The sequence below is a fragment of the Crinia signifera genome, chromosome 1 (genome assembly GCF_055691185.1).
Source record: "Crinia signifera chromosome 1, ASM5569118v1, whole genome shotgun sequence".
Taxonomy (NCBI): Eukaryota; Metazoa; Chordata; class Amphibia; order Anura; family Myobatrachidae; genus Crinia; species Crinia signifera.
Genome location: NC_139217.1, coordinates 462552825 through 462575423, shown reverse-complemented (window position 1 = coordinate 462575423; position 22599 = coordinate 462552825). Strand labels below are relative to the sequence as shown.

Genomic DNA, 22599 nt, shown 5'->3' with positions numbered 1-22599 from the left:
GTACAATGACACAGTGTGTAGTATGTACATATGGAGAGCAGTACAATGGCACTGTGTGTAGTATGTACATATGGGGAGCAGTACAATGGCACTGTGTGTAGTATGTACATATGGGGAGCAGTACAATGGCACTGTGTGTAGTATGTACATATGGGGAGCAGTACAATGGCACTGTGTGTAGTATGTACATATGGGGAGCAGTACAATGGCACTGTGAGCAGTATGTACATATGGGGTGCAGTACAATGGCACTGTGTGTAGTATGTACATATGGGGAGCAGTACAATGGCACTGTGTGTAGTATGTACATATAGGGAGCAGTACAATGGCACTGTGTGTAGTATGTACATATGGGGAGCAGTACAATGGCACTGTGTGTAGTATGTACATATAGGGAGCAGTACAATGGCACTGTGTGTAGTATGTACATATGGGGTGCAGTACAATGGCACTGTGAGCAGTATGTACATATGGGGTGCAGTACAATGGCACTGTGTGTAGTATGTACATATGGGGAGCAGAACAATGGCACTGTATGTAGTATGTACATATGGGGAGCAGTACAATGGCACTGTGAGCAGTATGTACATATGGGGTGCAGTACAATGGCACTGTGTGTAGTATGTACATATGGGGAGCAGTACAATGGCACTGTGAGCAGTATGTACATATGGGGTGCAGTACAATGGCACTGTGAGCAGTATGTACATATGGGGTGCAGTACAATGGCACTGTGTGTAGTATGTACATATGGGGAGCAGTACAATGGCACGGTGTGTAGTATGTGCATATGGGGAGCAGTACAATGGCACTGTGTGTAGTATGTACATATGGGGAGCAGTACAATGGCACTGTGTGTAGTATGTACATATGGGGAGCAGTACAATGGCACTGTGTGTAGTATGTACATATGGGGAGCAGTACAATGGCACTGTGTGTAGTATGTACATATGGGGAGCAGTACAATGGCACTGTGTGTAGTATGTACATATGGGGAGCAGTACAATGGCACTGTGTGTAGTATGTACATATGGGGAGCAGTACAATGGCACTGTGAGCAGTATGTACATATGGGGTGCAGTACAATGGCACTGTGAGCAGTATGTACATATGGGGAGCAGTACAATGGCACTGTGTGTAGTATGTACATATGGGGAGCAGTACAATGGCACGGTGTGCAGTATGTACATATGGGGAGCAGTACAATGGCACTGTGTGTAGTATGTACATATGGGGAGCAGTACAATGGCACTGTGTGTAGTATGTACATATGGGGTGCAGTACAATGGCACTGTGTGCAGTATGTACATATAGGGAGCAGTACAATGGCACTGTGTGTAGTATGTACATATAGGGAGCAGTACAATGGCACTGTGTCTAGTATGTACATATGGGGAGCAGTACAATGGCACTGTGTGTAGTATGTACATATGGGGAGCAGTACAATGGCACTGTGTGTAGTATGTACATATAGGGAGCAGTACAATGGCACTGTGTGTAGTATGTACATATGGGGTGCAGTACAATGGCACTGTGTGTAGTATGTACATATAGGGAGCAGTACAATGGCACTGTGTGTAGTATGTACATATGGGGAGCAGAACAATGGCACTGTGTCTAGTATGTAAATATGGGGAGTAGTACAATGGCACTGTGTGTAGTATGTAAATATGGGGAGTAGTATGTACATCTTAGGGCCAGATGTATCAATCTTCGAAAAGCGATAAAATGGAGAGTGATAAAGTACGAGCCAATCAGCTCCTAACTGCCACGTTACAGGCTGGGTTGGAAAAATGACAGGTAGGGGCTGATTGGCTGGTTATCACTTTTTGAAGCTTGATACGTATGGATCCCAATATATACAGAGTCCTATAGTGCAGCACAGGAACAGGATATATAGATGACCTTGTGATTAGGAGATGGACACGGAAATCACAAGGTTCTACAGTCATTTATCACCAGCGGTCTGTGTACTCCTAATATTTACTAAGTCAGGGCTCTAGAAAGTCTCTGCGGCACAAAAGGGATTGTACGAAGATTCTTCCCTTGTGCCGCATCTTCTAGTTCTCCGAGTGTAACAGAACAATGATTATTTCTTCCTAGAACGCTTCCTAATGGCCCATCCTGTAACCCAGATCTCCGTGAACAACGTTTTCCCCGTCACGGCTTACTACAGCAGTACTGCAATGGGGCGACTTCAGTGACTCGCTAGCTGTGCCTGCTGTCTGCACAATGCATTGTTTCTGTAGGCAAGCCTTGGCGCTCTGTGCGGAGGGCAACCTGGCGCTTGTAGCTTCAAAATGGCTGGCAAGCTACACGAAACAATGCAATCGGGTCTGTGATCAATATTAGGGGGACCAAGCCAGAGAGATTGGACCAACGGCTGCACAATTAGATTTGGCTGACGAATCTGGATGTGCGGCCACACACCATCCTGGACGTGTGGCTTTGTGAATACACATAGCCGAGCGGCAGCTTCCAGCCAGCTATGCCGACGCTGCGCACGTGCACACGGCAGGTTATACCAACCAGTGGGGGGGAAATAAAAAACCATCACCATTGGATGGTGTCCATCGATGGCATAAAACTATTCGACCTATCGATGCCCAAAACATCGAGCGCTAGGTCCGACCATCAATGTTTTGGGAACATCGATAGTTGATGGCCATCCTACTCCGTCCTGCAGGACTATGTACACAACAAGTACTCGGAACGTGTCACTCTGCTGTATTCCTACTGAACGAGGAATACCCGCCGTCATATGCCGCATTGTGTGCACCCCATGTAATGTAACCCGCTATAGGACAAACAGGTACAGAATTATAGTGTCAGCTCTCCAGAAAACTCACTTGCTACTCCAGAGGCCAGGCCATAAAGAAGGCCCCCTCCGTCTGCCTGCTGCTGGAACACGTGAGATCCTGGCGGGGGGCTCTTCTCTTGTCTGATGAAGTTATACAGTAACGTTTTCACCAACCGGCTGGTGTAGGGAAGGCTGCAAGCAGGGAAATACAGAACGGTGAGACAAATCCATAGATAGAGCATAGTTACAGAGGCATACCAGACCAGCAGACATATAACACATTAGTATATGCTGCAGTAGTAAGTACTGTGCACACAGCACACAATATTTATATATAAAGGCAGCACAATACCAACCCTACCCAGGCTGCAGCACAGTACTACCCCTACCCAGGCTGCAGCACAGTACCACCCCTACCCAGGCAGCAGCACAGTACCGCCCCTACCCAGGCAGCAGCACAGTACCGCCCCTACCCAGGCAGCAGCACAGTACCGCCCCTACCCAGGCAGCAGCACAGTACCACCCCTGCCCAGGCTGTCTCATGCAGGAGGCACAGTACTATTCTCTACCCTGGCTGTGTGAATCTGTAGCACAGTACCATTCCCTACCCAGGCTGTCTGGCACAGGAGACCAGTACTTTTCCCTTTCCATGCTGTGCGGCACAGGAGCACAGTACTATTCCCTGCCCAGGCTGCGTGGCGCAGGAGCACAATACTATTCCCTGCCCAGGCTGCGTGGCGCAGGAGCACAGTACCATTCCCTGTCCAGGCTGCGTGGTGCAGGAGCACAGTACCATTCCCTGCCCAGGCTGCGTGGCGCAGGAGCACAGTACTATTCCCTGCCCAGGCTGCGTGGCGCAAGAGCACAGTACTATTCCATGCCCAGGCTGCGTGGCGCAGCATCACAGTACCATTCCCTGCCCAGACTGTGTGGCGCAGCAGCACAGTACCATTCCCTGCCCAGGCTGTCCGGCGCAGGAGCATAGTACTATTCCCTGCCCAGGCTGAGTGGCGCAGGAGCACAGTACTATTCCCTGCCCAGGCTGAGTGGCGCAGGAGCACAGTACTATTCCCTGCCCAGGCTGCGTGGCGTAGGAGCACAGTACTATTCCCTGCCCAGGCTGCGTGGCGCAGGAACACAGTACTATTCCCTGCCAAGGCTGCGTGGCGCAGGAGCACAGTACTATTCCCTGTCCAGGCTGCGTGGCGCAGGAGCACAGTACTATTCCCTGCCCAGGCTGCGTGGCGTAGGAGCACAGTACTATTCCCTGCCCAGGCTGCGTGGCGCAGGAACACAGTACTATTCCCTGCCAAGGCTGCGTGGCGCAGGAGTACAGTACCATTCCCTGCCCAGGCTGTGTGGCGCAGGAGCACAGTACTATTCCCTGCCCAGGCTGTCCGGCGCAGGAGCACAGTACTATTCCCTGCCCAGGCTGTCCGGCGCAGGAGCACAGTACTATTCCCTGCCCAGGCTGCGTGGTGCAGGAGCACAGTATTATTCCCTGCCCAGGCTGCGTGGTGCAGGAGCACAGTACTATTCCCTGCCCAGGCTGCGTGGTGCAGGAGCACAGTACTATTCCCTGCCCATGCTGTGCGGCGCAGGAGCACAGTACTATTCCCTGCCCAGGATGCGTGGCATAGGAGCACAGCACTATTCCCTACCCAGGCTGTCTGGCGCAGGAGCACAGTACCATTCACTACCCAGGCTGCGTGGCGTAGGAGCACAGTACTATTCCCTGCCCAGGCTGCGTGGCGCAGGAACACAGTACTATTCCCTGCCAAGGCTGCGTGGCGCAGGAGTACAGTACCATTCCCTGCCCAGGCTGTGTGGCGCAGGAGCACAGTACTATTCCCTGCCCAGGCTGTCCGGCGCAGGAGCACAGTACTATTCCCTGCCCAGGCTGCGTGGTGCAGGAGCACAGTATTATTCCCTGCCCAGGCTGCGTGGTGCAGGAGCACAGTACTATTCCCTGCCCAGGCTGCGTGGTGCAGGAGCACAGTACTATTCCCTGCCCATGCTGTGCGGCGCAGGAGCACAGTACTATTCCCTGCCCAGGATGCGTGGCATAGGAGCACAGTACTATTCCCTGCCTAGGCTGTCTGGTACAGGAGCACAGTACTATTCCCCATCCAGGCTGTGCGGCGCAGGAGCACAGTACCATTCCCTACCCAGGCTGTCCGGTGCAGGAGCACAGTACCATTAACTACCCAGGCTGCGTGGCGCAGGAGCACAGTACTATTCCCTGTCCAGGCTGTGCGGCGCAGGAGCACAGTACCATTCACTACCCAGGCTGCGTGGCGCAGGAGCACAGTACTATTCCCTGCCTAGGCTGTCTGGTACAGGAGCACAGTACTATTCCCCATCCAGGCTGTGCGGCGCAGGAGCACAGTACCATTCACTACCCAGGCTGCGTGGCGCAGGAGCACAGTACTATTCCCTGCCCAGGCTGTCTGGTACAGGAGCACAGTACTATTCACTACCCAGGCTGTCCGGCGCAGGAGCACAGTACTATTTCCCATCCAGGCTGCGTGGCGCAGGAGCACAGTACTATTCCCCATCCAGGCTGCGCGTTGGGCAGGAGCACAGTACCATTCCCTGCCCAGGCTGTCCGGCGCAGGAGCACAGTACTATTCCCTGTCCAGGCTGCGTGGCGCAGGAGCACAGTACTATTCCCCATCCAGGCTGCGCGTTGGGCAGGAGCACAGTACCATTCCCTACCCAGGCTGTCCGGCGCAGGAGCACAGTACTATTCCCCATCCAGGCTGCGCGTTGGGCAGGAGCACAGTACCATTCCCCACCCAGGCTGTGTGGCGCAGGAGCACAGTACTATTCCCTGTCCAGGCTCTGCAGCGCAGGAGCACAGTACTATTCCCTGCCCAGGCTGTCTGGTATAGGAGCACAGTACTATTCCCCATCCAGGCTGCGCGTTGGGCAGGAGCACAGTACCATTCCCTGCCCAGGCTGTCCCACACACAACACACAGCAGCCAATCGCTATACAGAGCAGGCGACGTACCAGCGGCCATGCATCAGGTATCGGTGTATGGCACTTTCATGGATAATCTCCTTCCGGAACAGCTGATAGGACAGGAACACTATGAGGGTGGTCACTGCCTCTAGCAGGAAGCTGTACGTTATATCCCTGAAAGATAAAACATACAGAAAGTAATTAATCTACAGACACAACTCAGACACGATCAATAGTTACATTGATAAAGAATTTACCAAATACAGCTTAGAAAGAAAGGATTGTATCCAGTGTATTGTTCTGTACACAATACAGTGCTAGTAACTACACATTAGCTTCCTTTTTATCCATGGGGCAGATGTATTGAGCCTGGTGAAGAGATCAATTGGAGATAAAGTGAAAGGAGATACGCACCAGCCAATCAGCTCCCAGCTATCATTTTCAAACACAGTTGATTGGTTGGTGCATTATATCTTCACCATGCTGAATACATCTGCCCCCATATTAACAGCTCACAATCAGACACATTGCCTGCTCTGCTAGCCTAGAAAAACATTATTCCGCACATTTACTAGAACCCATCCGCTGTGAGACCTCGTCCTCTGCCACCCACAGGCCGCACAGAGCGTCATATCACCAGATCTGTCTGCTCACGTTATGTGCAGACTTCAACGATACCGGTATGATGATAAAAAAGGTCCATACACACTGGGCGAGCGTGTATGGACAGCGATGATCACTTTCATCGCTGGGGGGAAACTACACTTCAAACCAAAGTGTATATATGTACAATGTACGGCCCTTCTTGGGTCTGCATGGGACTGTATACAAGGACACTTCCATCCAATCAGGCTGCAAAATCAGCAGCTCCTTATTCCACTATAAATCCATAACAACTTAAAAAAGATATGTTTTTATTCAAGTGGGAGAACACCAAGAAATTACATGGAAGATGTGGACTTGGATGGAAATGTGGGAAAACAAAAAGATGAGGTTTAGGTCCAGCATTATTATCCAGGACTAGGTGTTCTCTTCCTGAGCAGCCCAGGTCAGGCCATTGCCGATATTCCCACTGCTATAATCAGGCGTCTGGAGGGGGAGGAACGGAGGAAGTGGTGTTTGGCCCCAAGTATTTCTACTCCGTCGCCAAAGAAAACATTCTCCTGAAATCATCCCAATTTCACGTTCTATCTTTCCAATGTCTAGCAATTACTTCTTATGCTGTGTACGCAGTACGACGCGCACCTCTTACACCGAGATTTGCATTTACCAGGCTTTAACAATTAATCCTCTGTGCTCTTATAGTATCCTGTGCGAGGATGCAACATGAAGCAAGAAACGCTTTGATCATCACCCAGGAGGACATGAACAAGCAGCTAAACGAGCAGAAACAGGGACTGCAGGGTTGTCAGTGATAGACACCGGCCTCAGGTACAGCAGTATAGGCGGAACTCATCACAGCTATCCACCAATCAGAGCTGGTGTACAACAGTGACTGCCATCACCGCTGACTATCCGTGTAGTGTTCTCCAATGTATGTACAGGGGCCGCCATCACCGCTGACTATCAGTGTAGTGCCCTCCAATGTATATACAGGGACCGTCATCACCGCTGACTATCCGTGTAGTGTTCTCCAATGTATGTACAGGGGCCACCATCACCGCTGACTATCAGTGTAGTGTTCTCCAATGTATGTACAGGGGCCACCATCACCGCTGACTATCAGTGAAGTGTTCTCCAATGTATGTACAGGGGCCGCCATCACCGCTGACTATCAGTGTAGTGTTCTCCAATGTATGTACAGGGGCCGCCATCACCGCTGACTATCAGTGTAGTGTTCTCCAATGTATGTACAGGGACCGCCATCACCGCTGACTATCAGTGTAGTGTTCTCCAATGTATGTACAGGGACCGCCATCACCGCTGACTATCCGTGTAGTGTTCTCCAATGTATGTACAGGGGCCGCCATCACCGCTGACTATCAGTGTAGTGTCCTCCAATGTATGTACAGGGGCCGCTATCACCGCTGACTATCAGTGTAGTGTTCTACAATGTATGTACAGGGGCCGCTATCACCGCTGACTATCAGTGTAGTGTTCTCCAATGTATGTACAGGGGCCGCCATCACCGCTGACTATCAGTGTAGTGTCCTCCAATGTATGTACAGGGGCCGCCATCACCGCTGACTATCAGTGTAGTGTTCTCCAATGTATGTACAGGGGCCGCCATCACCGCTGACTATCAGTGTAGTGTCCTCCAATGTATGTACAGGGACCGCCATCACCGCTGACTATCAGTGTAGTGTCCTCCAATGTATATACAGGGACCGTCATCACCGCTGACTATCAGTGTAGTGTTCTCCAATGTATGTACAGGGGCCGCCATCACCGCTGACTATCAGTGTAGTGTTCTCCAATGTATGTACAGGGGCCGCCATCACCACTGACTATCCGTGTAGTGTTCTCCAATGTATGTACAGGGGCCGCCATCACCGCTGACTATCAGTGTAGTGTTCTCCAATGTATGTACAGGGGCCGCCATCACCGCTGACTATCCGTGTAGTGTTCTCCAATGTATGTACAGGGGCCGCCATCACTGCTGACTATCCGTGTAGTGTTCTCCAATGTATGTACAGGGGCCGCCATCACCGCTGACTATCAGTGTAGTGTTCTCCAATGTATGTACAGGGGCCGCCATCACCGCTGACTATCAGTATAGTGTTCTCCAATGTATGTACAGGGGCCGCCATCACCGCTGACTATCAGTGTAGTGTTCTCCAATGTATGTACAGGGGCCGCCATCACCGCTGACTATCCGTGTAGTGTTCTCCAATGTATGTACAGGGGCCGCCATCACCGCTGACTATCAGTGTAGTGTTCTCCAATGTATGTACAGGGGCCGCCATCACCGCTGACTATCCGTGTAGTGTTCTCCAATGTATGTACAGGGGCCGCCATCACCGCTGACTATCCGTGTAGTTTTCTCCAATGTATGTACAGGGGCCGCCATCACCGCTGACTATCAGTGTAGTGTTCTCCAATGTATGTACAGGGGCCGCCATCACCGCTGACTATCAGTATAGTGTTCTCCAATGTATGTACAGGGGCCGCCATCACCGCTGACTATCAGTGTAGTGTTTTCCAATGTATGTACAGGGGCCACCATCACCGCTGACTATCAGTGTAGTGTCCTCCAATGTATGTACAGGGGCCACCATCACCGCTGACCATCAGTGTAGTGTTCTCCAATGTATGTACAGGGGCCGCCATCACCGCTGACTATCAGTGTAGTGTCCTCCAATGTATGTACAGGGGCCGCCATCACCGCTGACTATCAGTGTAGTGTTCTCCAATGTATGTACAGGGGCCACCATCACCGCTGACTATCAGTGTAGTGTTCTCCAATGTATGTACAGGGGCCGCCATCACCGCTGACTATCAGTGTAGTGTTTTCCAATGTATGTACAGGGGCCGCCATCACCGCTGACTATCAGTGTAGTGTCCTCCAATGTATGTACAGGGGCCACCATCACCGCTGACTATCAGTGTAGTGTTCTCCAATGTATGTACAGGGGCCGCCATCACCGCTGACTATCAGTATAGTGTTCTCCAATGTATGTACAGGGACCGCCATCACCACTGACTATCAGTGTAGTGTTCTCCAATGTATGTACAGGGACCGCCATCACCGCTGACTATCAGTGTAGTGTTCTCCAATGTATGTACAGGGGCCGCCATTCCCGCTTACTATCAGTGTAGTGTTCTCCAATGTATGTACAGGGACCGCCATCACCACTGACTATCAGTGTAGTGTTCTCCAATGTATGTACAGGGGCCGCCATCACCGCTGACTATCAGTGTAGTGTCCTCCAATGTATGTACAGGGGCCGCCATCACCGCTGACTATCAGTGTAGTGTTCTCCAATGTATGTACAGGGGCCACCATCACCGCTGACTATCAGTGTAGTGTTCTCCAATGTATGTACAGGGGCCACCATCACCGCTGACTATCAGTGAAGTGTTCTCCAATGTATGTACAGGGGCCGCCATCACCGCTGACTATCAGTGTAGTGTTCTCCAATGTATGTACAGGGGCCGCCATCACCGCTGACTATCAGTGTAGTGTTCTCCAATGTATGTACAGGGACCGCCATCACCGCTGACTATCAGTGTAGTGTTCTCCAATGTATGTACAGGGACCGCCATCACCGCTGACTATCCGTGTAGTGTTCTCCAATGTATGTACAGGGGCCGCCATCACCGCTGACTATCAGTGTAGTGTTCTCCAATGTATGTACAGGGACCGCCATCACCGCTGACTATCCGTGTAGTGTTCTCCAATGTATGTACAGGGGCCGCCATCACCGCTGACTATCAGTGTAGTGTTCTCCAATGTATGTACAGGGACCGCCATCACCGCTGACTATCAGTGTAGTGTTCTCCAATGTATATACAGGGACCGCCATCACCGCTGACTATCAGTATAGTGTTCTCCAATGTATGTACAGGAACCGCCATCACCGCTGACTATCAGTGTAGTGTTCTCCAATGTATGTACAGGGACCGCCATCACCGCTGACTATCAGTGTAGTGTCCTCCAATGTATATACAGGGACCGCCATCAATGCTCACTATCAGTGTAGTGTCCTCCAATGTATATACAGGGACCGCCATCACCGCTGACTATCAGTATAGTGTCCTCCAATGTATGTACAGGGACCGCCATCACCGCTGACTATCAGTGTAGTGTTCTCCAACACTGGTTCTGCCTGTCACAATGGCCATCAATTGTTTGCTTTGGACCTGAACCACCAACCTGTGGCACTCCAACAAATACCACACAGCATCCAGTTTGGCCTGCAATTGTGGTACCTACAACCATCGTATAAGGTGTACCCCCAATCCATTACTCAGGACAGTGCGATTTACAATGCAGTGTGGTCCCATTAATAATGTAACTGTGTATACAATATATTTATATATATTATCTGATATCCCCCACACATGACCGGCGGATTGCTGTGGTGTGTACCCGCTGTCAGACAGCGCTGTCAGACAATACTATACACTAACTCATCACTTTGTTCACGTAGAAGATGGCGTTTTATAGTGTACAGTGTAATGGACTGTTCCTGCATTACCGAAAACACCACCAGAAGGCAGCCGCCTGTGGTCCTGGCATATTCATACCCATTGCCATGTCTGTAACTGGAAACTGGATGTTTTGCTGACTGTTTGTGTCGGCAGAAGAGAACTGCAATTATTAGAGCATCCGGATGGATGAGTAAGGGATGTACTAAGCAGAGTTACATAGAGCTGTCTATTACCTGTCACCCCATGCACTGGAGAGAGTGGAGGCTCCTGCTCACCGAATCTAGGTTACGCCAATAGGGGAAGTGTCAGGGATGAGCCAAAATGGATTTCGCTACTCGGGAGGAGATACAGGATTAAGGGAGACGGGATCCTGCCAGTGTTGTGTAAAACAATCCTGGTATAATGGGCAGATGTGACCGACACATGGCGTTGGGTGTTAATTACAGCTTATTAGAAGTCTGATTACAACAGATAATCCTCTTTATTAAGACATTAAAAAAAAAAAAAACACATAATTTTAACCCCACATTTGTGGACGCTCAATCAGTATATTATTAATTACATGAAGAGTCCAGGGCCCAGGAACGAAAAACTTTGTTCTGCTGGATTTATTATTTTTTAATACAAAACAGAAGAATAAAGGTTTAAATGGACATGACAAGGGCCTAAAGTATGAAAAGGACCTAGAACTATGATCCGGATTCAGACCGTGCAATGGTGTGTATATACACACACACAGCTACTGTGCGATAACGCGCATGTGTCACAGATCCTGGAAGTTGTAGTGAGACGTCCAGATCCGGCATCACAAATCCTAGCAGCGGTGTACAAAGACAGCACCGTTTGCAGATGCATTAATGCTGATCTCCCAAGCATCCCGAGGGTCGCACAAAATGGCCGCTTAGACCGAAACCCCACGGCCATTCTTTCTAGGTACGGCATCAAAAGCTTGAAACGTACACAGAGAGGTTGTAAGACGCCATAACCTCCCACAAACTGTGCAAGACTGTCAATCACTTTACGGTTAAATCAGCACAGCGAACGGCGACGCTGAGGTACCTTGGCACGCGCATGTGTGGTTTTCCGATAATCACACAACTCTGTAAATATCGGCATTACGTACAAATCTGAATCGGGTACAAGAGAGCGCTTAACAACTAGGAGGTTGCGCATCATTCCCTCTATGTGACTGAGGTAAAAGTGAATGGGAAGGAAACGTGCATTACACACAGGAACACCTGACAAAACACATACATTGTCCCCCGCACAATATACTTCAGTCAGGAACAGGATATATACAGCTGACTGCTTCCTAGTATTTTGACCTTACGTCTGTAAGACAATAGGCATGAGGGGATAGGGCACGAACACAGCGGTAAATGTCACAGGGTTCACTGACGCCAGGAACAAAAACAAATAATACAACGTAATCCATGTCACTTCTATTTAAAAGGAGCACACAGCAAAGGCGGCCATTTTGTGGGGGAGGGATGACATGCACAGCTCACGTGACTAGTACCTGACACTACGGGGAATGCAGATAATAGAGTATTAGAAGAAAAATACAACATTAAGGGGTCAATTTACGGTTTAATGAGGTTTATAGTTGAGTAAAAAAAAAAAAAAAAATTCCACTATTTGGGAAATAAATTAATTGCCGACGTATGTACGACAGTAACACCCAGGGACAGACGCTTCGATAGGAGCCCATGCCAGCAATGATCTAGGGATCCCTTTACATTATGCTGTGGACACATTGCACGTGTGGTTATTAGGCTGCGCATTCACCAGTTACTGGAAAGGGATCTGTACAATCCCTCTCCCATTGTAGTCTGTGGACTACATATCGCAGAATTTACCAGAAAACAGGAAAGGCTGATACCTCTAATATCTGCTGCAGAACTCCTGTAATACTTTCAGGGGATAATTATATTTTAAGGGTATACCAATTTTTCAGGTGATTTCCCACAAAAAAAAGTGTATAACGAATTTACCCCAAAAACATAACTAACATGTAAGTGGGTTTATGTAGCTCACACCCTGGCTGAGGCTGTGATGGGTACATTTTCATCTGACAGTGGCAAGCAATGAGGGGAGGGCAGATGCACCACAAGGGAAGGGGGTGGAAGAACAGGGGAAAGAGGTGAGGGGAATTAAGTGAGGAACATATGAAGTGGGAGGTGAGAGGGGCGCAGGGCTGGTCCCAGAGGAGGGGCAGCCCACAATAACTAGCCACACACAGTATGGGCTGGAGCTGGGTGCAGGAGGGCGGAGGGCCCTGCAGACAGGCAGAGGACTGTGGGGAGGCAGAGGTGGAGCAGCCAGAAAGGGCACTGTCCCCATCCGGTCACGGCGCAACATGACCTAGTACTTTAACTGGCACCTCACAAATATTTGGACTGGCGAGGCACACAATAACAAAACTGTGGCAAGGCATGATGGGACTTGTAGTTTTACAACAGCTGGAGGGCCATAGCTTGGACGTGCCTGCTCTAACCGATCAGCGCTCATTACTATAGCCTTTCACACCCCACTCTGTAAACCACTACTAGCAGAACAGGCTATTTATTCAGTGGGTGTCTTGGTAGTGGTTCTTCATTATTGCTCTTGTATGTTTTATTTCCATTGTAACCTATGTGATGGGCCCAACATGGCGGCCAAATCTGGTATTCTCTCCTGTAGGACAAATAGTTGTTCTGATGATTGTTAAAGGATCATCTCTCTCGACCTAACTTTCTCCCGTTTTGCATAATCTTCTTCAGGCATTGCTGATTCCACTCAGTGTAACCCATACAATGCGCCCAAGATGGCTGCCTCAACTGGTACATTTATGGATGGGAGTAATAATGATTGGAACGGATGAGCCAAAATGGCTGCTCCACCTCTGTATCGTGATCATGGATCCTGTATTATTCTCAAACGTAAGGTGCCTTGATTCCTACTGAAGAAAGATGCTTTATAAATAAACATTATTATTATTATTATTATTATTAATAATAAGGTGGAAAGTTGATTATTCTTCATTTGGATTACAGGAAGCTAGTTTATTCCTGTTCCTAATTCTAAAGAGCACTATATAAATAACTGATAATAACCAATATATAAAGCACACAAAGTGATGTCCACATAGCCTCTGAGTGTCTGTCAGAACAGCGACAGGTCACAGGGTCTTGCAAACATGGCTGACGAGCGGCACAGATGCTGTAAGAGCAGGCCCTCTGGCCTAGTCAGACACGGGACGTGCTGTCCTCACTGTCTGCATAGTGAGTGACAGGTCACTCCGGGAACTCAGTGACAGGAGGGGAATTAGCAGTCTGGGCACACAGGCACCGAGACGCTCGCGAGGAGACACAGGGCAGTAAATACACGGAATTCCTGAGGCAGCATTTGTGTTCTTCCCTACACAGCGATGTTTCAGCACAAATGGCCCTTCTCAAACATTTACTGAGGTAAAGACAACTAAAACATCAAATGCACATAGTAAAATACTTTCAATAAAATATTCGTTTTCAGGAGTTATTTGCAATGTGCTGCTGGGAAGTGGAGCTACAAAATGGCAGCCAGATGGTGCACTAACTATAGGTTTGTGTGCTTATTTGCACAGTGGAGCGACAGAGACTGTTTGCTGCCCATCAGAGACTCTGACAATCGGGTTCAACCCCCCCCCCCCCCCCCCGGAAAGGTGGGCAACCCTCCCGGATTCAGGGGGACCCCCACTGCGCCCCCCGACCGATGCCATCTTCCACCGACCTCACATTTAAATGCCGCAATCCGCGGGTCTCAGAGGAGGGGCGGAGCTAACATTTAACAATTGTGTCAATTTAGCCCCGCCCCCTCCACAGAGATCAGTGAATTCGGCTATTTTACATCCTGGGGCGGGGCTTAAAGACTTTACATTTAAGCCCCGCCCCCCGAACTGCTGCAGACTCTTAAAGTCGGCAACCCTGCTTTAAAATGGCAGTTGTAAGCTGAATGGCTGGCTGTTTATCACTCTCCAATTTATCACTTTTGAAGCTTAGTGAATCTGGCCCGGAGTCTGGCAGAGCCGGGGTTATCGGTTCCGCACTTCTGAAAGAGACATATGTAATCAGAAAATCCTGAGACACGGAACGGTGAGGAGCATATTGGAGGATGGCACTATCTGAGTGTCAGCTGTGCGCCAAGCATACAGTAAAGCCGTCCTTGTATTGATAACAGGGGAGTGGCGACTGTGTATCCGAATAAGAACATCAAAACATCCGCATTTGCGTCAGATATTCAGCATCGTCGCAGAAAGTGTCTGCCACATCCATTTTGCGGGCAACACCAATAGACAATGAATGCAGCCTATTCATCCAATCAGCCACTGCCATTATAAGGGGAGGAGGGCAGCCATTTTAGAGGCTAAATTATTATTACACTGCTCCTGTGTCCTGGAGGCCTCCAACACTGAGGTGCAAAAGGGGAGGCAGCCATTTTGTGGCCAGTGATGTCACTATTACCAGACTGTTACCTCAGGAATACAGCTTTAGCCTGCAATATGGCTGCCGTCACGCTGGTTCAGTATATATCACTGCAGTCACCCATTAAGCAGGAATATTAGTTAAATGCTTAATATAAAAGGGATTTGTATGACTGACAGAGCTTTTGTTTTAAATCCATCATAACTCCAAATCCCATTCCCCTCCGTATTCTGGCCACTCCTGCGAATGACTGACGTACCTTTGATGACGGATTACTAATATGAAGGGAGAATATAGTCACACCGGGTAGAATGAGCCCGGGAGTGAAGCAGCTGCTGGTGGAACTCTAGCTGACTCCGTGGAACATGGGTGTAATACAGGGAAGGTCATACATCATGCATGTGTCATGCAGCCAGTGCGTGCTGTCAGGGATATTGCATTGTTTATATGTCAGTGTAATGGAATACTGGTTTGGGCTCTGACTTGCAGCTCTCCTGTAGATCTGGTGGTTTCTTATCTGCCGGCTGACAGGAGGCTGTCCGCAGAGCCGGACAGTCTGTCTCCTTCTCCCACTGCTCGGAGACCTCAGTCTATCAGGCGGGGAGAGAGGGCCGGTCCATCTGTTTACTGACGCTGGGACATTATTAATGTATTTATACATTCGGCTCTAGCAGACAGTAAATCTGACTAATGCTTATCAGACAAACATTTATTATGTATACAGGGAGAGTACAGCAGATATATACTGTGCAATAACAAGTTTATTACAGGGCTGCTATGCAGGAGGACACACGCAGGCATTGGCGCAGGCGATGGATTTCTGGGTCAGAGATACGGGGTCTCAGTGATGAGGGAACGCAGTCATCTTCTCACAAGAACGCCGCAAGCAGCCTATTTACAGAATAGTTATACGGAGACCCCCGGGGGGATTATTCTGAGGCACGTCTATGTCTTTTGCTGGTCACCCATCTTTGAGATTATGTGAATAAAAGCCCTTCCCCGGTGTACGCATGGACTGAGGCGCCCACTGTCAGCATCCATAGACGCTCAAACACCGCTGTCTTTGGCCGCCACCGTCAGAAGCGCCGGCCCTATGGAAGACGCAGAGTATCTGTCTGGACATGTGGGAGGATCTGCGTTCCTGTATGTCCCCACCATCGGTGATGCTCCCATACCATGCCCACATGTTCTGACTTGCAGGGGAGTGTGTGGTGTAGAGAACTAGGATAGGGGTGTACTAGAACATATATTTTTGGGGAAAACCTCCTAAAAATGGAACCACTAATCTTAAGGCCCGTCCAACAGATGGGTGAAAGTTTATGCTTATGCAATTCTTGTTCCACCTTCCCTTCCCAACCACAGCAGGGCAGAAGCTGCTGCAGCAGCCAGTACAGGTCTCTAACTATTCACCTTCCCTTCCCAACCACAGCAGGGCAGGAGCTGCTGTAGCAGCCAGAGCAGATCTCCAACTATCCACCTTCCCTTCCCAACCACAGCAGGGTAGGAGCTGCTGCTGCAGCCAGAGCAAGTCTCCAACTATCCACCTTCCCTTCCCAACCACAGCAGGGCAGGAGCTAATGCAGCAGCCAGAGCAGGTCTCCAACTATCCACCTTCCCTTCCCAACCACAGCAGGGCAGGAGCTGCTGCTGCAGCCAGAGCACGTCTCCAACTATCCACTTTCCCTTCCCAACCACAGCAGGGCAAAAGCTACTGCAGCCAGGCCAAGTTTTCAACTATCCACCTTCCCTTCCTGGTTGGGAAGGGAAGGTGGAGGCAGGAGCTGCTGCAGCAGCCAGGCCAAGTCTTCAACTATTCACCTTACCTTCCCAACCACAGCAGGGCAGGAGCGGCTGTAGCAGCCAGAGCACGTCTCCAACTATCCACTTTTCCTTCCCAACCACAGCAGGGCAAAAGCTACTGCAGCCAGGCCAAGTCTTCAACTATCCACTTTCCCTTCCCAACCACAGCAGGGCAGGAGCTGCTGACGCAGCCAGAGCAGGTCTCCAACTATTCACCTTACCTTCCCAACCACAGCAGGGCAGGAGCTGCTGCAGCAGCCAGGCCAAGTCTTCAACTATCCACCTTCCCTTCCCAACCACAGTAGGGCAGAAGCTGCTGCAGCAGCCAGAGCACGTCTCCAACTATCCACTTTCCCTTCCCAACCACAGCAGGGCAAAAGCTACTGCAGCCAGGCCAAGTTTTCAACTATCCACCTTCCCTTCCCAACCACAGCAGGGCAGGAGCTGCTGCAGCAGCGAGGCCAAGTCTTCAACTATCCACCTTCCCTTCCCAACCACAGCAGGGCAGGAGCTGCTGCAGCAGCCAGGCCAAGTCTTCAACTATCCACCTTCCCTTCCCAACCACAGCAGGGCAGAAGCTGCTGCTGCAGCAGCCAGAGCAGGTCTCCAACAATCCACCTTCCCTTCCCAACCACAGCAGGGCAGGAGCTAATGCAGAAGCCAGAGCCAGTCTCCAACTATCCACCTTCCCTTCCCAACCACAGCAGGGCAGGAGCTAATGCAGCAGCCAGAGCAGGTCTCCAACTATCCACCTTCCCTTCCCAACCACAGCAGGGCAGAAGCTGCTGCAACAGCCAGAGCAAGTCTCCAACTATCCACCTTCCCTTCCCAACCATAGCAGAGCAGAAGCTTTCATTTAATGGATGGACCATTATAGGTCTTTAAAGGTCCACTTAAGGGAGTCTCTCTATTGTGTTGTATTCAGAAAGTCATCAGCTTTCCAACAACATATCACAATGCATGAAAACAACCAAAAAGCATGGACCCTTATGACAGCACCCTTAAGGGCGCGTCAGATTAAACCCATCTCCGTCCCATAAGATGATAAGGTAGGGCGCAAAGTCTGAAAACGATTAAAGTGCTCCAGAGATATTGTGGAACATCCATACAGGCCTCATTTCACAAACATCCCAGCGACAAGTCACTACACACAGACACAAGTCACTACACACACACAGACACAAATCACTACACACACACAGACACAAGTCACTACACACACACAGACACAAGTCACTACACACACACACAGACACAAGTCACTACACACACACACAGACACAAGTCACTACACACACACACAGACACAAGTCACTACACACAGACACAAGTCACTACACACACACAGACACAAATCACTACACACACACAGACACAGACACAAGTCACTACACACACACAGACACAAGTCACTACACACACACACAGACACAAGTCACTACACACACACACAGACACAAGTCACTACACACACACACAGACACAAGTCACTACACACACACACAGACACAAGTCACTACACACACACACAGACACAAGTCACTACACACACACACAGACACAAGTCACTACACACAGACACAAGTTACTCACAGGAGCGGAACTTCCACAATAAGATGGATGAGGCAAAACAGCAATTCTTCAAAGAGATCTTCAATGTCGGAATCTGTAACAATTAAAAGAGGGAACAAGATGAGAATTCAGCAGTGACAGAGCTAGTACAGAGACTCAGGGATACATGTACTAAAACTTCTAAAAATGAAAAAGAGCTGAGATTGCCCATAGCAACCAGATTCTGTCTATTAGATTCTAGTGCTGCTTTAAGATCGCAAATGCCGGGTCGCACCCTAGATTAGGCCCCGGGTCCATCCCAGGAGCGACCCAGCATTTGCACTATATGAGTCACCGACTCACGCAGGGGGCAGGGTGGAGCTGTGGCACGTCAGACGGGGTGGGGGAGGAGGCAGCACTGGCTATTGGATGCAACAGAAAAATGACAGACCGAATCTGATTGCATCACCTCTTATTTTAGAAACTTTAGTAAATTTACCCCTCAATGTGCAGCCACTGAAGACACGTATGAGGAATAGACTGGAGTCGCCTCAGCAGCTTACACTCTAGACCAGGGGTGGCCAAACCGGTCTTCAATATCTACCATGTGTCTCAAGCCACCTGTGGATCTATAGTAGGAATGATGCAGCAGGTTTCACAATGTGACAGTTAGTAATGGCTACAGCTGTGCACCAGCTAGATGATCTGGGACATGTAACAGTTGGTAATGACTACAGCTGTGCCCCAGCTAGGGGATTTGGGACATGTGACAGTTAGTAATGACTACAGCTGTGCACCAGCTAGGTGATCTGGGACATGTGACAGTTGGTAATGACTGCAGCTGTGCACCAGCTAGGTGATCTGGGACATGTGACAGTTAGTAATGACTACAGCTGTGCACCAGCTAGGGGATCTGGGACATGTGACAGTTGGTAATGACTGCAGCTGTGCACCAGCTAGGTGATCTGGGACATGTGACAGTTAGTAATGACTACAGCTGTGCACCAGCTAGGTGATCTGGGACATGTGACAGTTAGTAATGACTACACCTGTGCACTAGCTAGGTGATCTGGGACATGTGACAGTTGGTAATGACTGCAGCTGTGCACCAGCTAGGGGATCTGGGACATGTGACAGTTGGTAATGACTGCAGCTGTGCACCAGCTAGGTGATCTGGGACATGTGACAGTTAGTAATGACTACAGCTGTGCACCAGCTAGGTGATCTGGGACATGTGACAGTTAGTAATGACTACAGCTGTGCACCAGCTAGGGGATTTGGAAAATTTGGACTGTTGGTAGATCTCGAGGACTTGTTTGTCCAGCTCTGGGCTAGACCAATAGCCTGGCTGCCTGACATAGCACAGTCCTTCTCTACAGTTATAATGGGTCTGCATAAAATGACAGTAGGATGGTAACATTATGTATGACATGCCTCCTGTCATCTCACCAGTGAGTTTGTAGAGGTGCATTACACAAGGGTACTGCAGTACTGAGGTGGTACTTCTGAAGCAGGATAAAGAGAGAGTACCGTCCGACTATAATTTGTGTTTTACATCTCATTGACCAAACCGATTGTCAGGTATACTGCACACGTGGGAAATATCACAAAGTTCAGCTAACATAGCAACCAGAAGAGCGAGAGAGAGTATGACAGACTGATCTCCAGTTATTCACTCTGTTACATAGCCAAGCACCAAACGACCCGTTATATATACGCAAGGACAAATGGTGGCTTTCCTTCAGTATTAACAGCACTTGAAATGTCAGCTTCTACTAAAGCTGGGATATACACAACCACCGGGTACCAGACCAACGTTCTCTCTCTAAGCCAGAACCCAGGATGGAAGAGCATAGAAGAAGCAACTGATTTTAGTATATGACAGACATACAACCCCAGAAACACGGGAACACCACCCAACATTTATGCTTTAGAATGTTCCACACTGACTCGGCTATAGATCTGTATAAAAGTAAAACATGAATCATAATCTCCACCCTGGGGCCACGTGTGGCCCCTGCACGTCCTTCCGCATGGCTTCTTCCCGCTGTACTGCCTGTGTGATGTATCACATGACTCTTGTTTGTCTTCTGTATAAATACCTGCTGATACGTTATCACACATTGATATAACACAATACACGCTGCGATTTGGCCAAAGATAGTCAAAATCGCATAGAAGGGAAACCAGAATCACCCAGGTGTACACTGTGGAAGATAGTGATGCGCTGCCCCACGGCGTCGATATAGCCCAGGCAAATAGTCTGTGCAGGCAAGGCAATTTCACTAATCCCCTGCGCACATTAAATTTGACAGTGGCTGGGGATGGCAAGAAGTAGTTATCCATCTATATCCCCATCGACTAATTACATCTTGATAAACTCGGCATCAACGAGCCGGAGTCCCGTGTGTCCATAACGAATACCCCTTTTTCACTAGCAAAAATAACCTGGGATTTTTCGCGGGGACGCACAAGGACCCAGGTTTTTTTTGCTATTGGAAACGTGAGATTTGGCACATATTTGACCCTTTGAGTGCCAAGAGAATGTCAAAATATGTGTGAAAATGACCAAACATTTTTATTCATAATGACCGGTGATGTTTACCTTATATAGGAAACGATCTTCTTTTACACAACATAGTTTATTTGAATTTATATAACAAATGTGGGCGATGCTGGCATTTTTTTCCGGATATTTTGCACATCTCTCACTGAGATGTTCGGCACTCAAAGGGTTAACCTGTGTCGCACTGGTATTGGGTTCTCCAGTTCCCTCCTGAAGCGCTTACACACATCTCAAACCGTTCCGGATCGGCAGTAGTGACGCAATCGTTGTGTCAGCGGCGCTCATACGATCAGTTAGTGTTGCTCTCAGGTGTTAGTAAAGGTGGCGCCGAATGTGTTCCAACACTTCTATTTAATCCCTTTTCCATCAGTGTCTGAGATGTCAGCTACTCAACGCGAGATCAGCTTGTGCCCGGCAACAAACGTGCCATTCACAGCCGCCCGTCTGTTCCTGATGCCCCTTTGTCTGGTTAGGATTCAGCCCGCTGTGTGATTCAGCGACATGCGGCCGTTTTTCCACCCTGCAGATCATCACGGCCAGCTGACCTGGAGTGCCATCTTTCGCTTGTTTTGCCAAGCATTTTTGTGGTGGAGAGCTGGCAGGCCGGGCCCGCTGTGTATTCTTCACAGCGATTTTATAAGATGCTTCCTCTGTAGCTGGATCAGCGTTTTGCTGCTGTCAAAGCAGGAGAGGAATTAAGAGTGTGGACGTTCCCTCAGGAGCGAGAGGGAGGTAAGGAAAATACCAGGATGGAGGGGAAAGCGCTTTCCGAAAGCTCGTAATTCTTCAATGGCTCAAAAAAAAAAAAGAAAAGAAAACCTGCTGGGCCCTGTTATTCCAAACACTGTTCTGCGAGAAGCCAGTGGGAGATGTGCTCCCTGAGCAAAGACACTGAGTGACCGGCTGCAGGCAATACAAAGCAGGAAAAGTGTTTGTGTATTTGGAGGGCAGGGGGGGTTCATATACAGAGGTGGGAACATCACTGTAGGCGGCATCCATAGCCCAGGTGAAATCCACACATAGTATTAGCCACAGAGGATGCGCATTTGTGGGCTGTGGCTGTTAAGAGAGCTAAAGGCCACGTTTTTATTTTCAAAACGTTTTAACCCTTATGCCGACTATGCCCAGCATGTATGGACAGCGATGATGAGAATCATCGCTGCGGGGAAAGCCGCTCAGTGCATACACACTGAACGGCTTTCCCCCGCCCGGCGCCGACGGAGGGGGGAGGACGGTGTTGGATAGCGCAGCGCTATGCAAAGCTGTCCTGAAAGCCGCTTATCTGCTGGTATAACCAGCAGATGAGCGGCTTTCCCGTACACACTTGAGAGCTTTGAGCTAAAAGCTGCTCAAACCTGCTGTTTTGAGCGACTTTCAGC

At 49.4% G+C, this 22599-nt stretch overlaps 1 protein-coding gene across 3 annotated transcripts in view; it reads right to left on the bottom strand.

Moving 5' to 3' along the window:
- DYM (dymeclin) overlaps nt 1–22599 on the bottom strand; it is a 276200-nt gene that overhangs the window by 209162 nt on the left and 44439 nt on the right. For all 3 annotated transcript variants that reach the window (XM_083155293.1, XM_083155295.1, XM_083155294.1), the window contains exons 6-8: nt 18697–18769; nt 5816–5941; nt 2850–2992 (exon numbers count right to left, since the gene is read on the bottom strand). In XM_083155293.1, coding sequence (XP_083011419.1) covers nt 2850–2992; nt 5816–5941; nt 18697–18769 — 342 coding nt within the window. The remainder of the gene's footprint in view (nt 1–2849; nt 2993–5815; nt 5942–18696; nt 18770–22599) is intronic.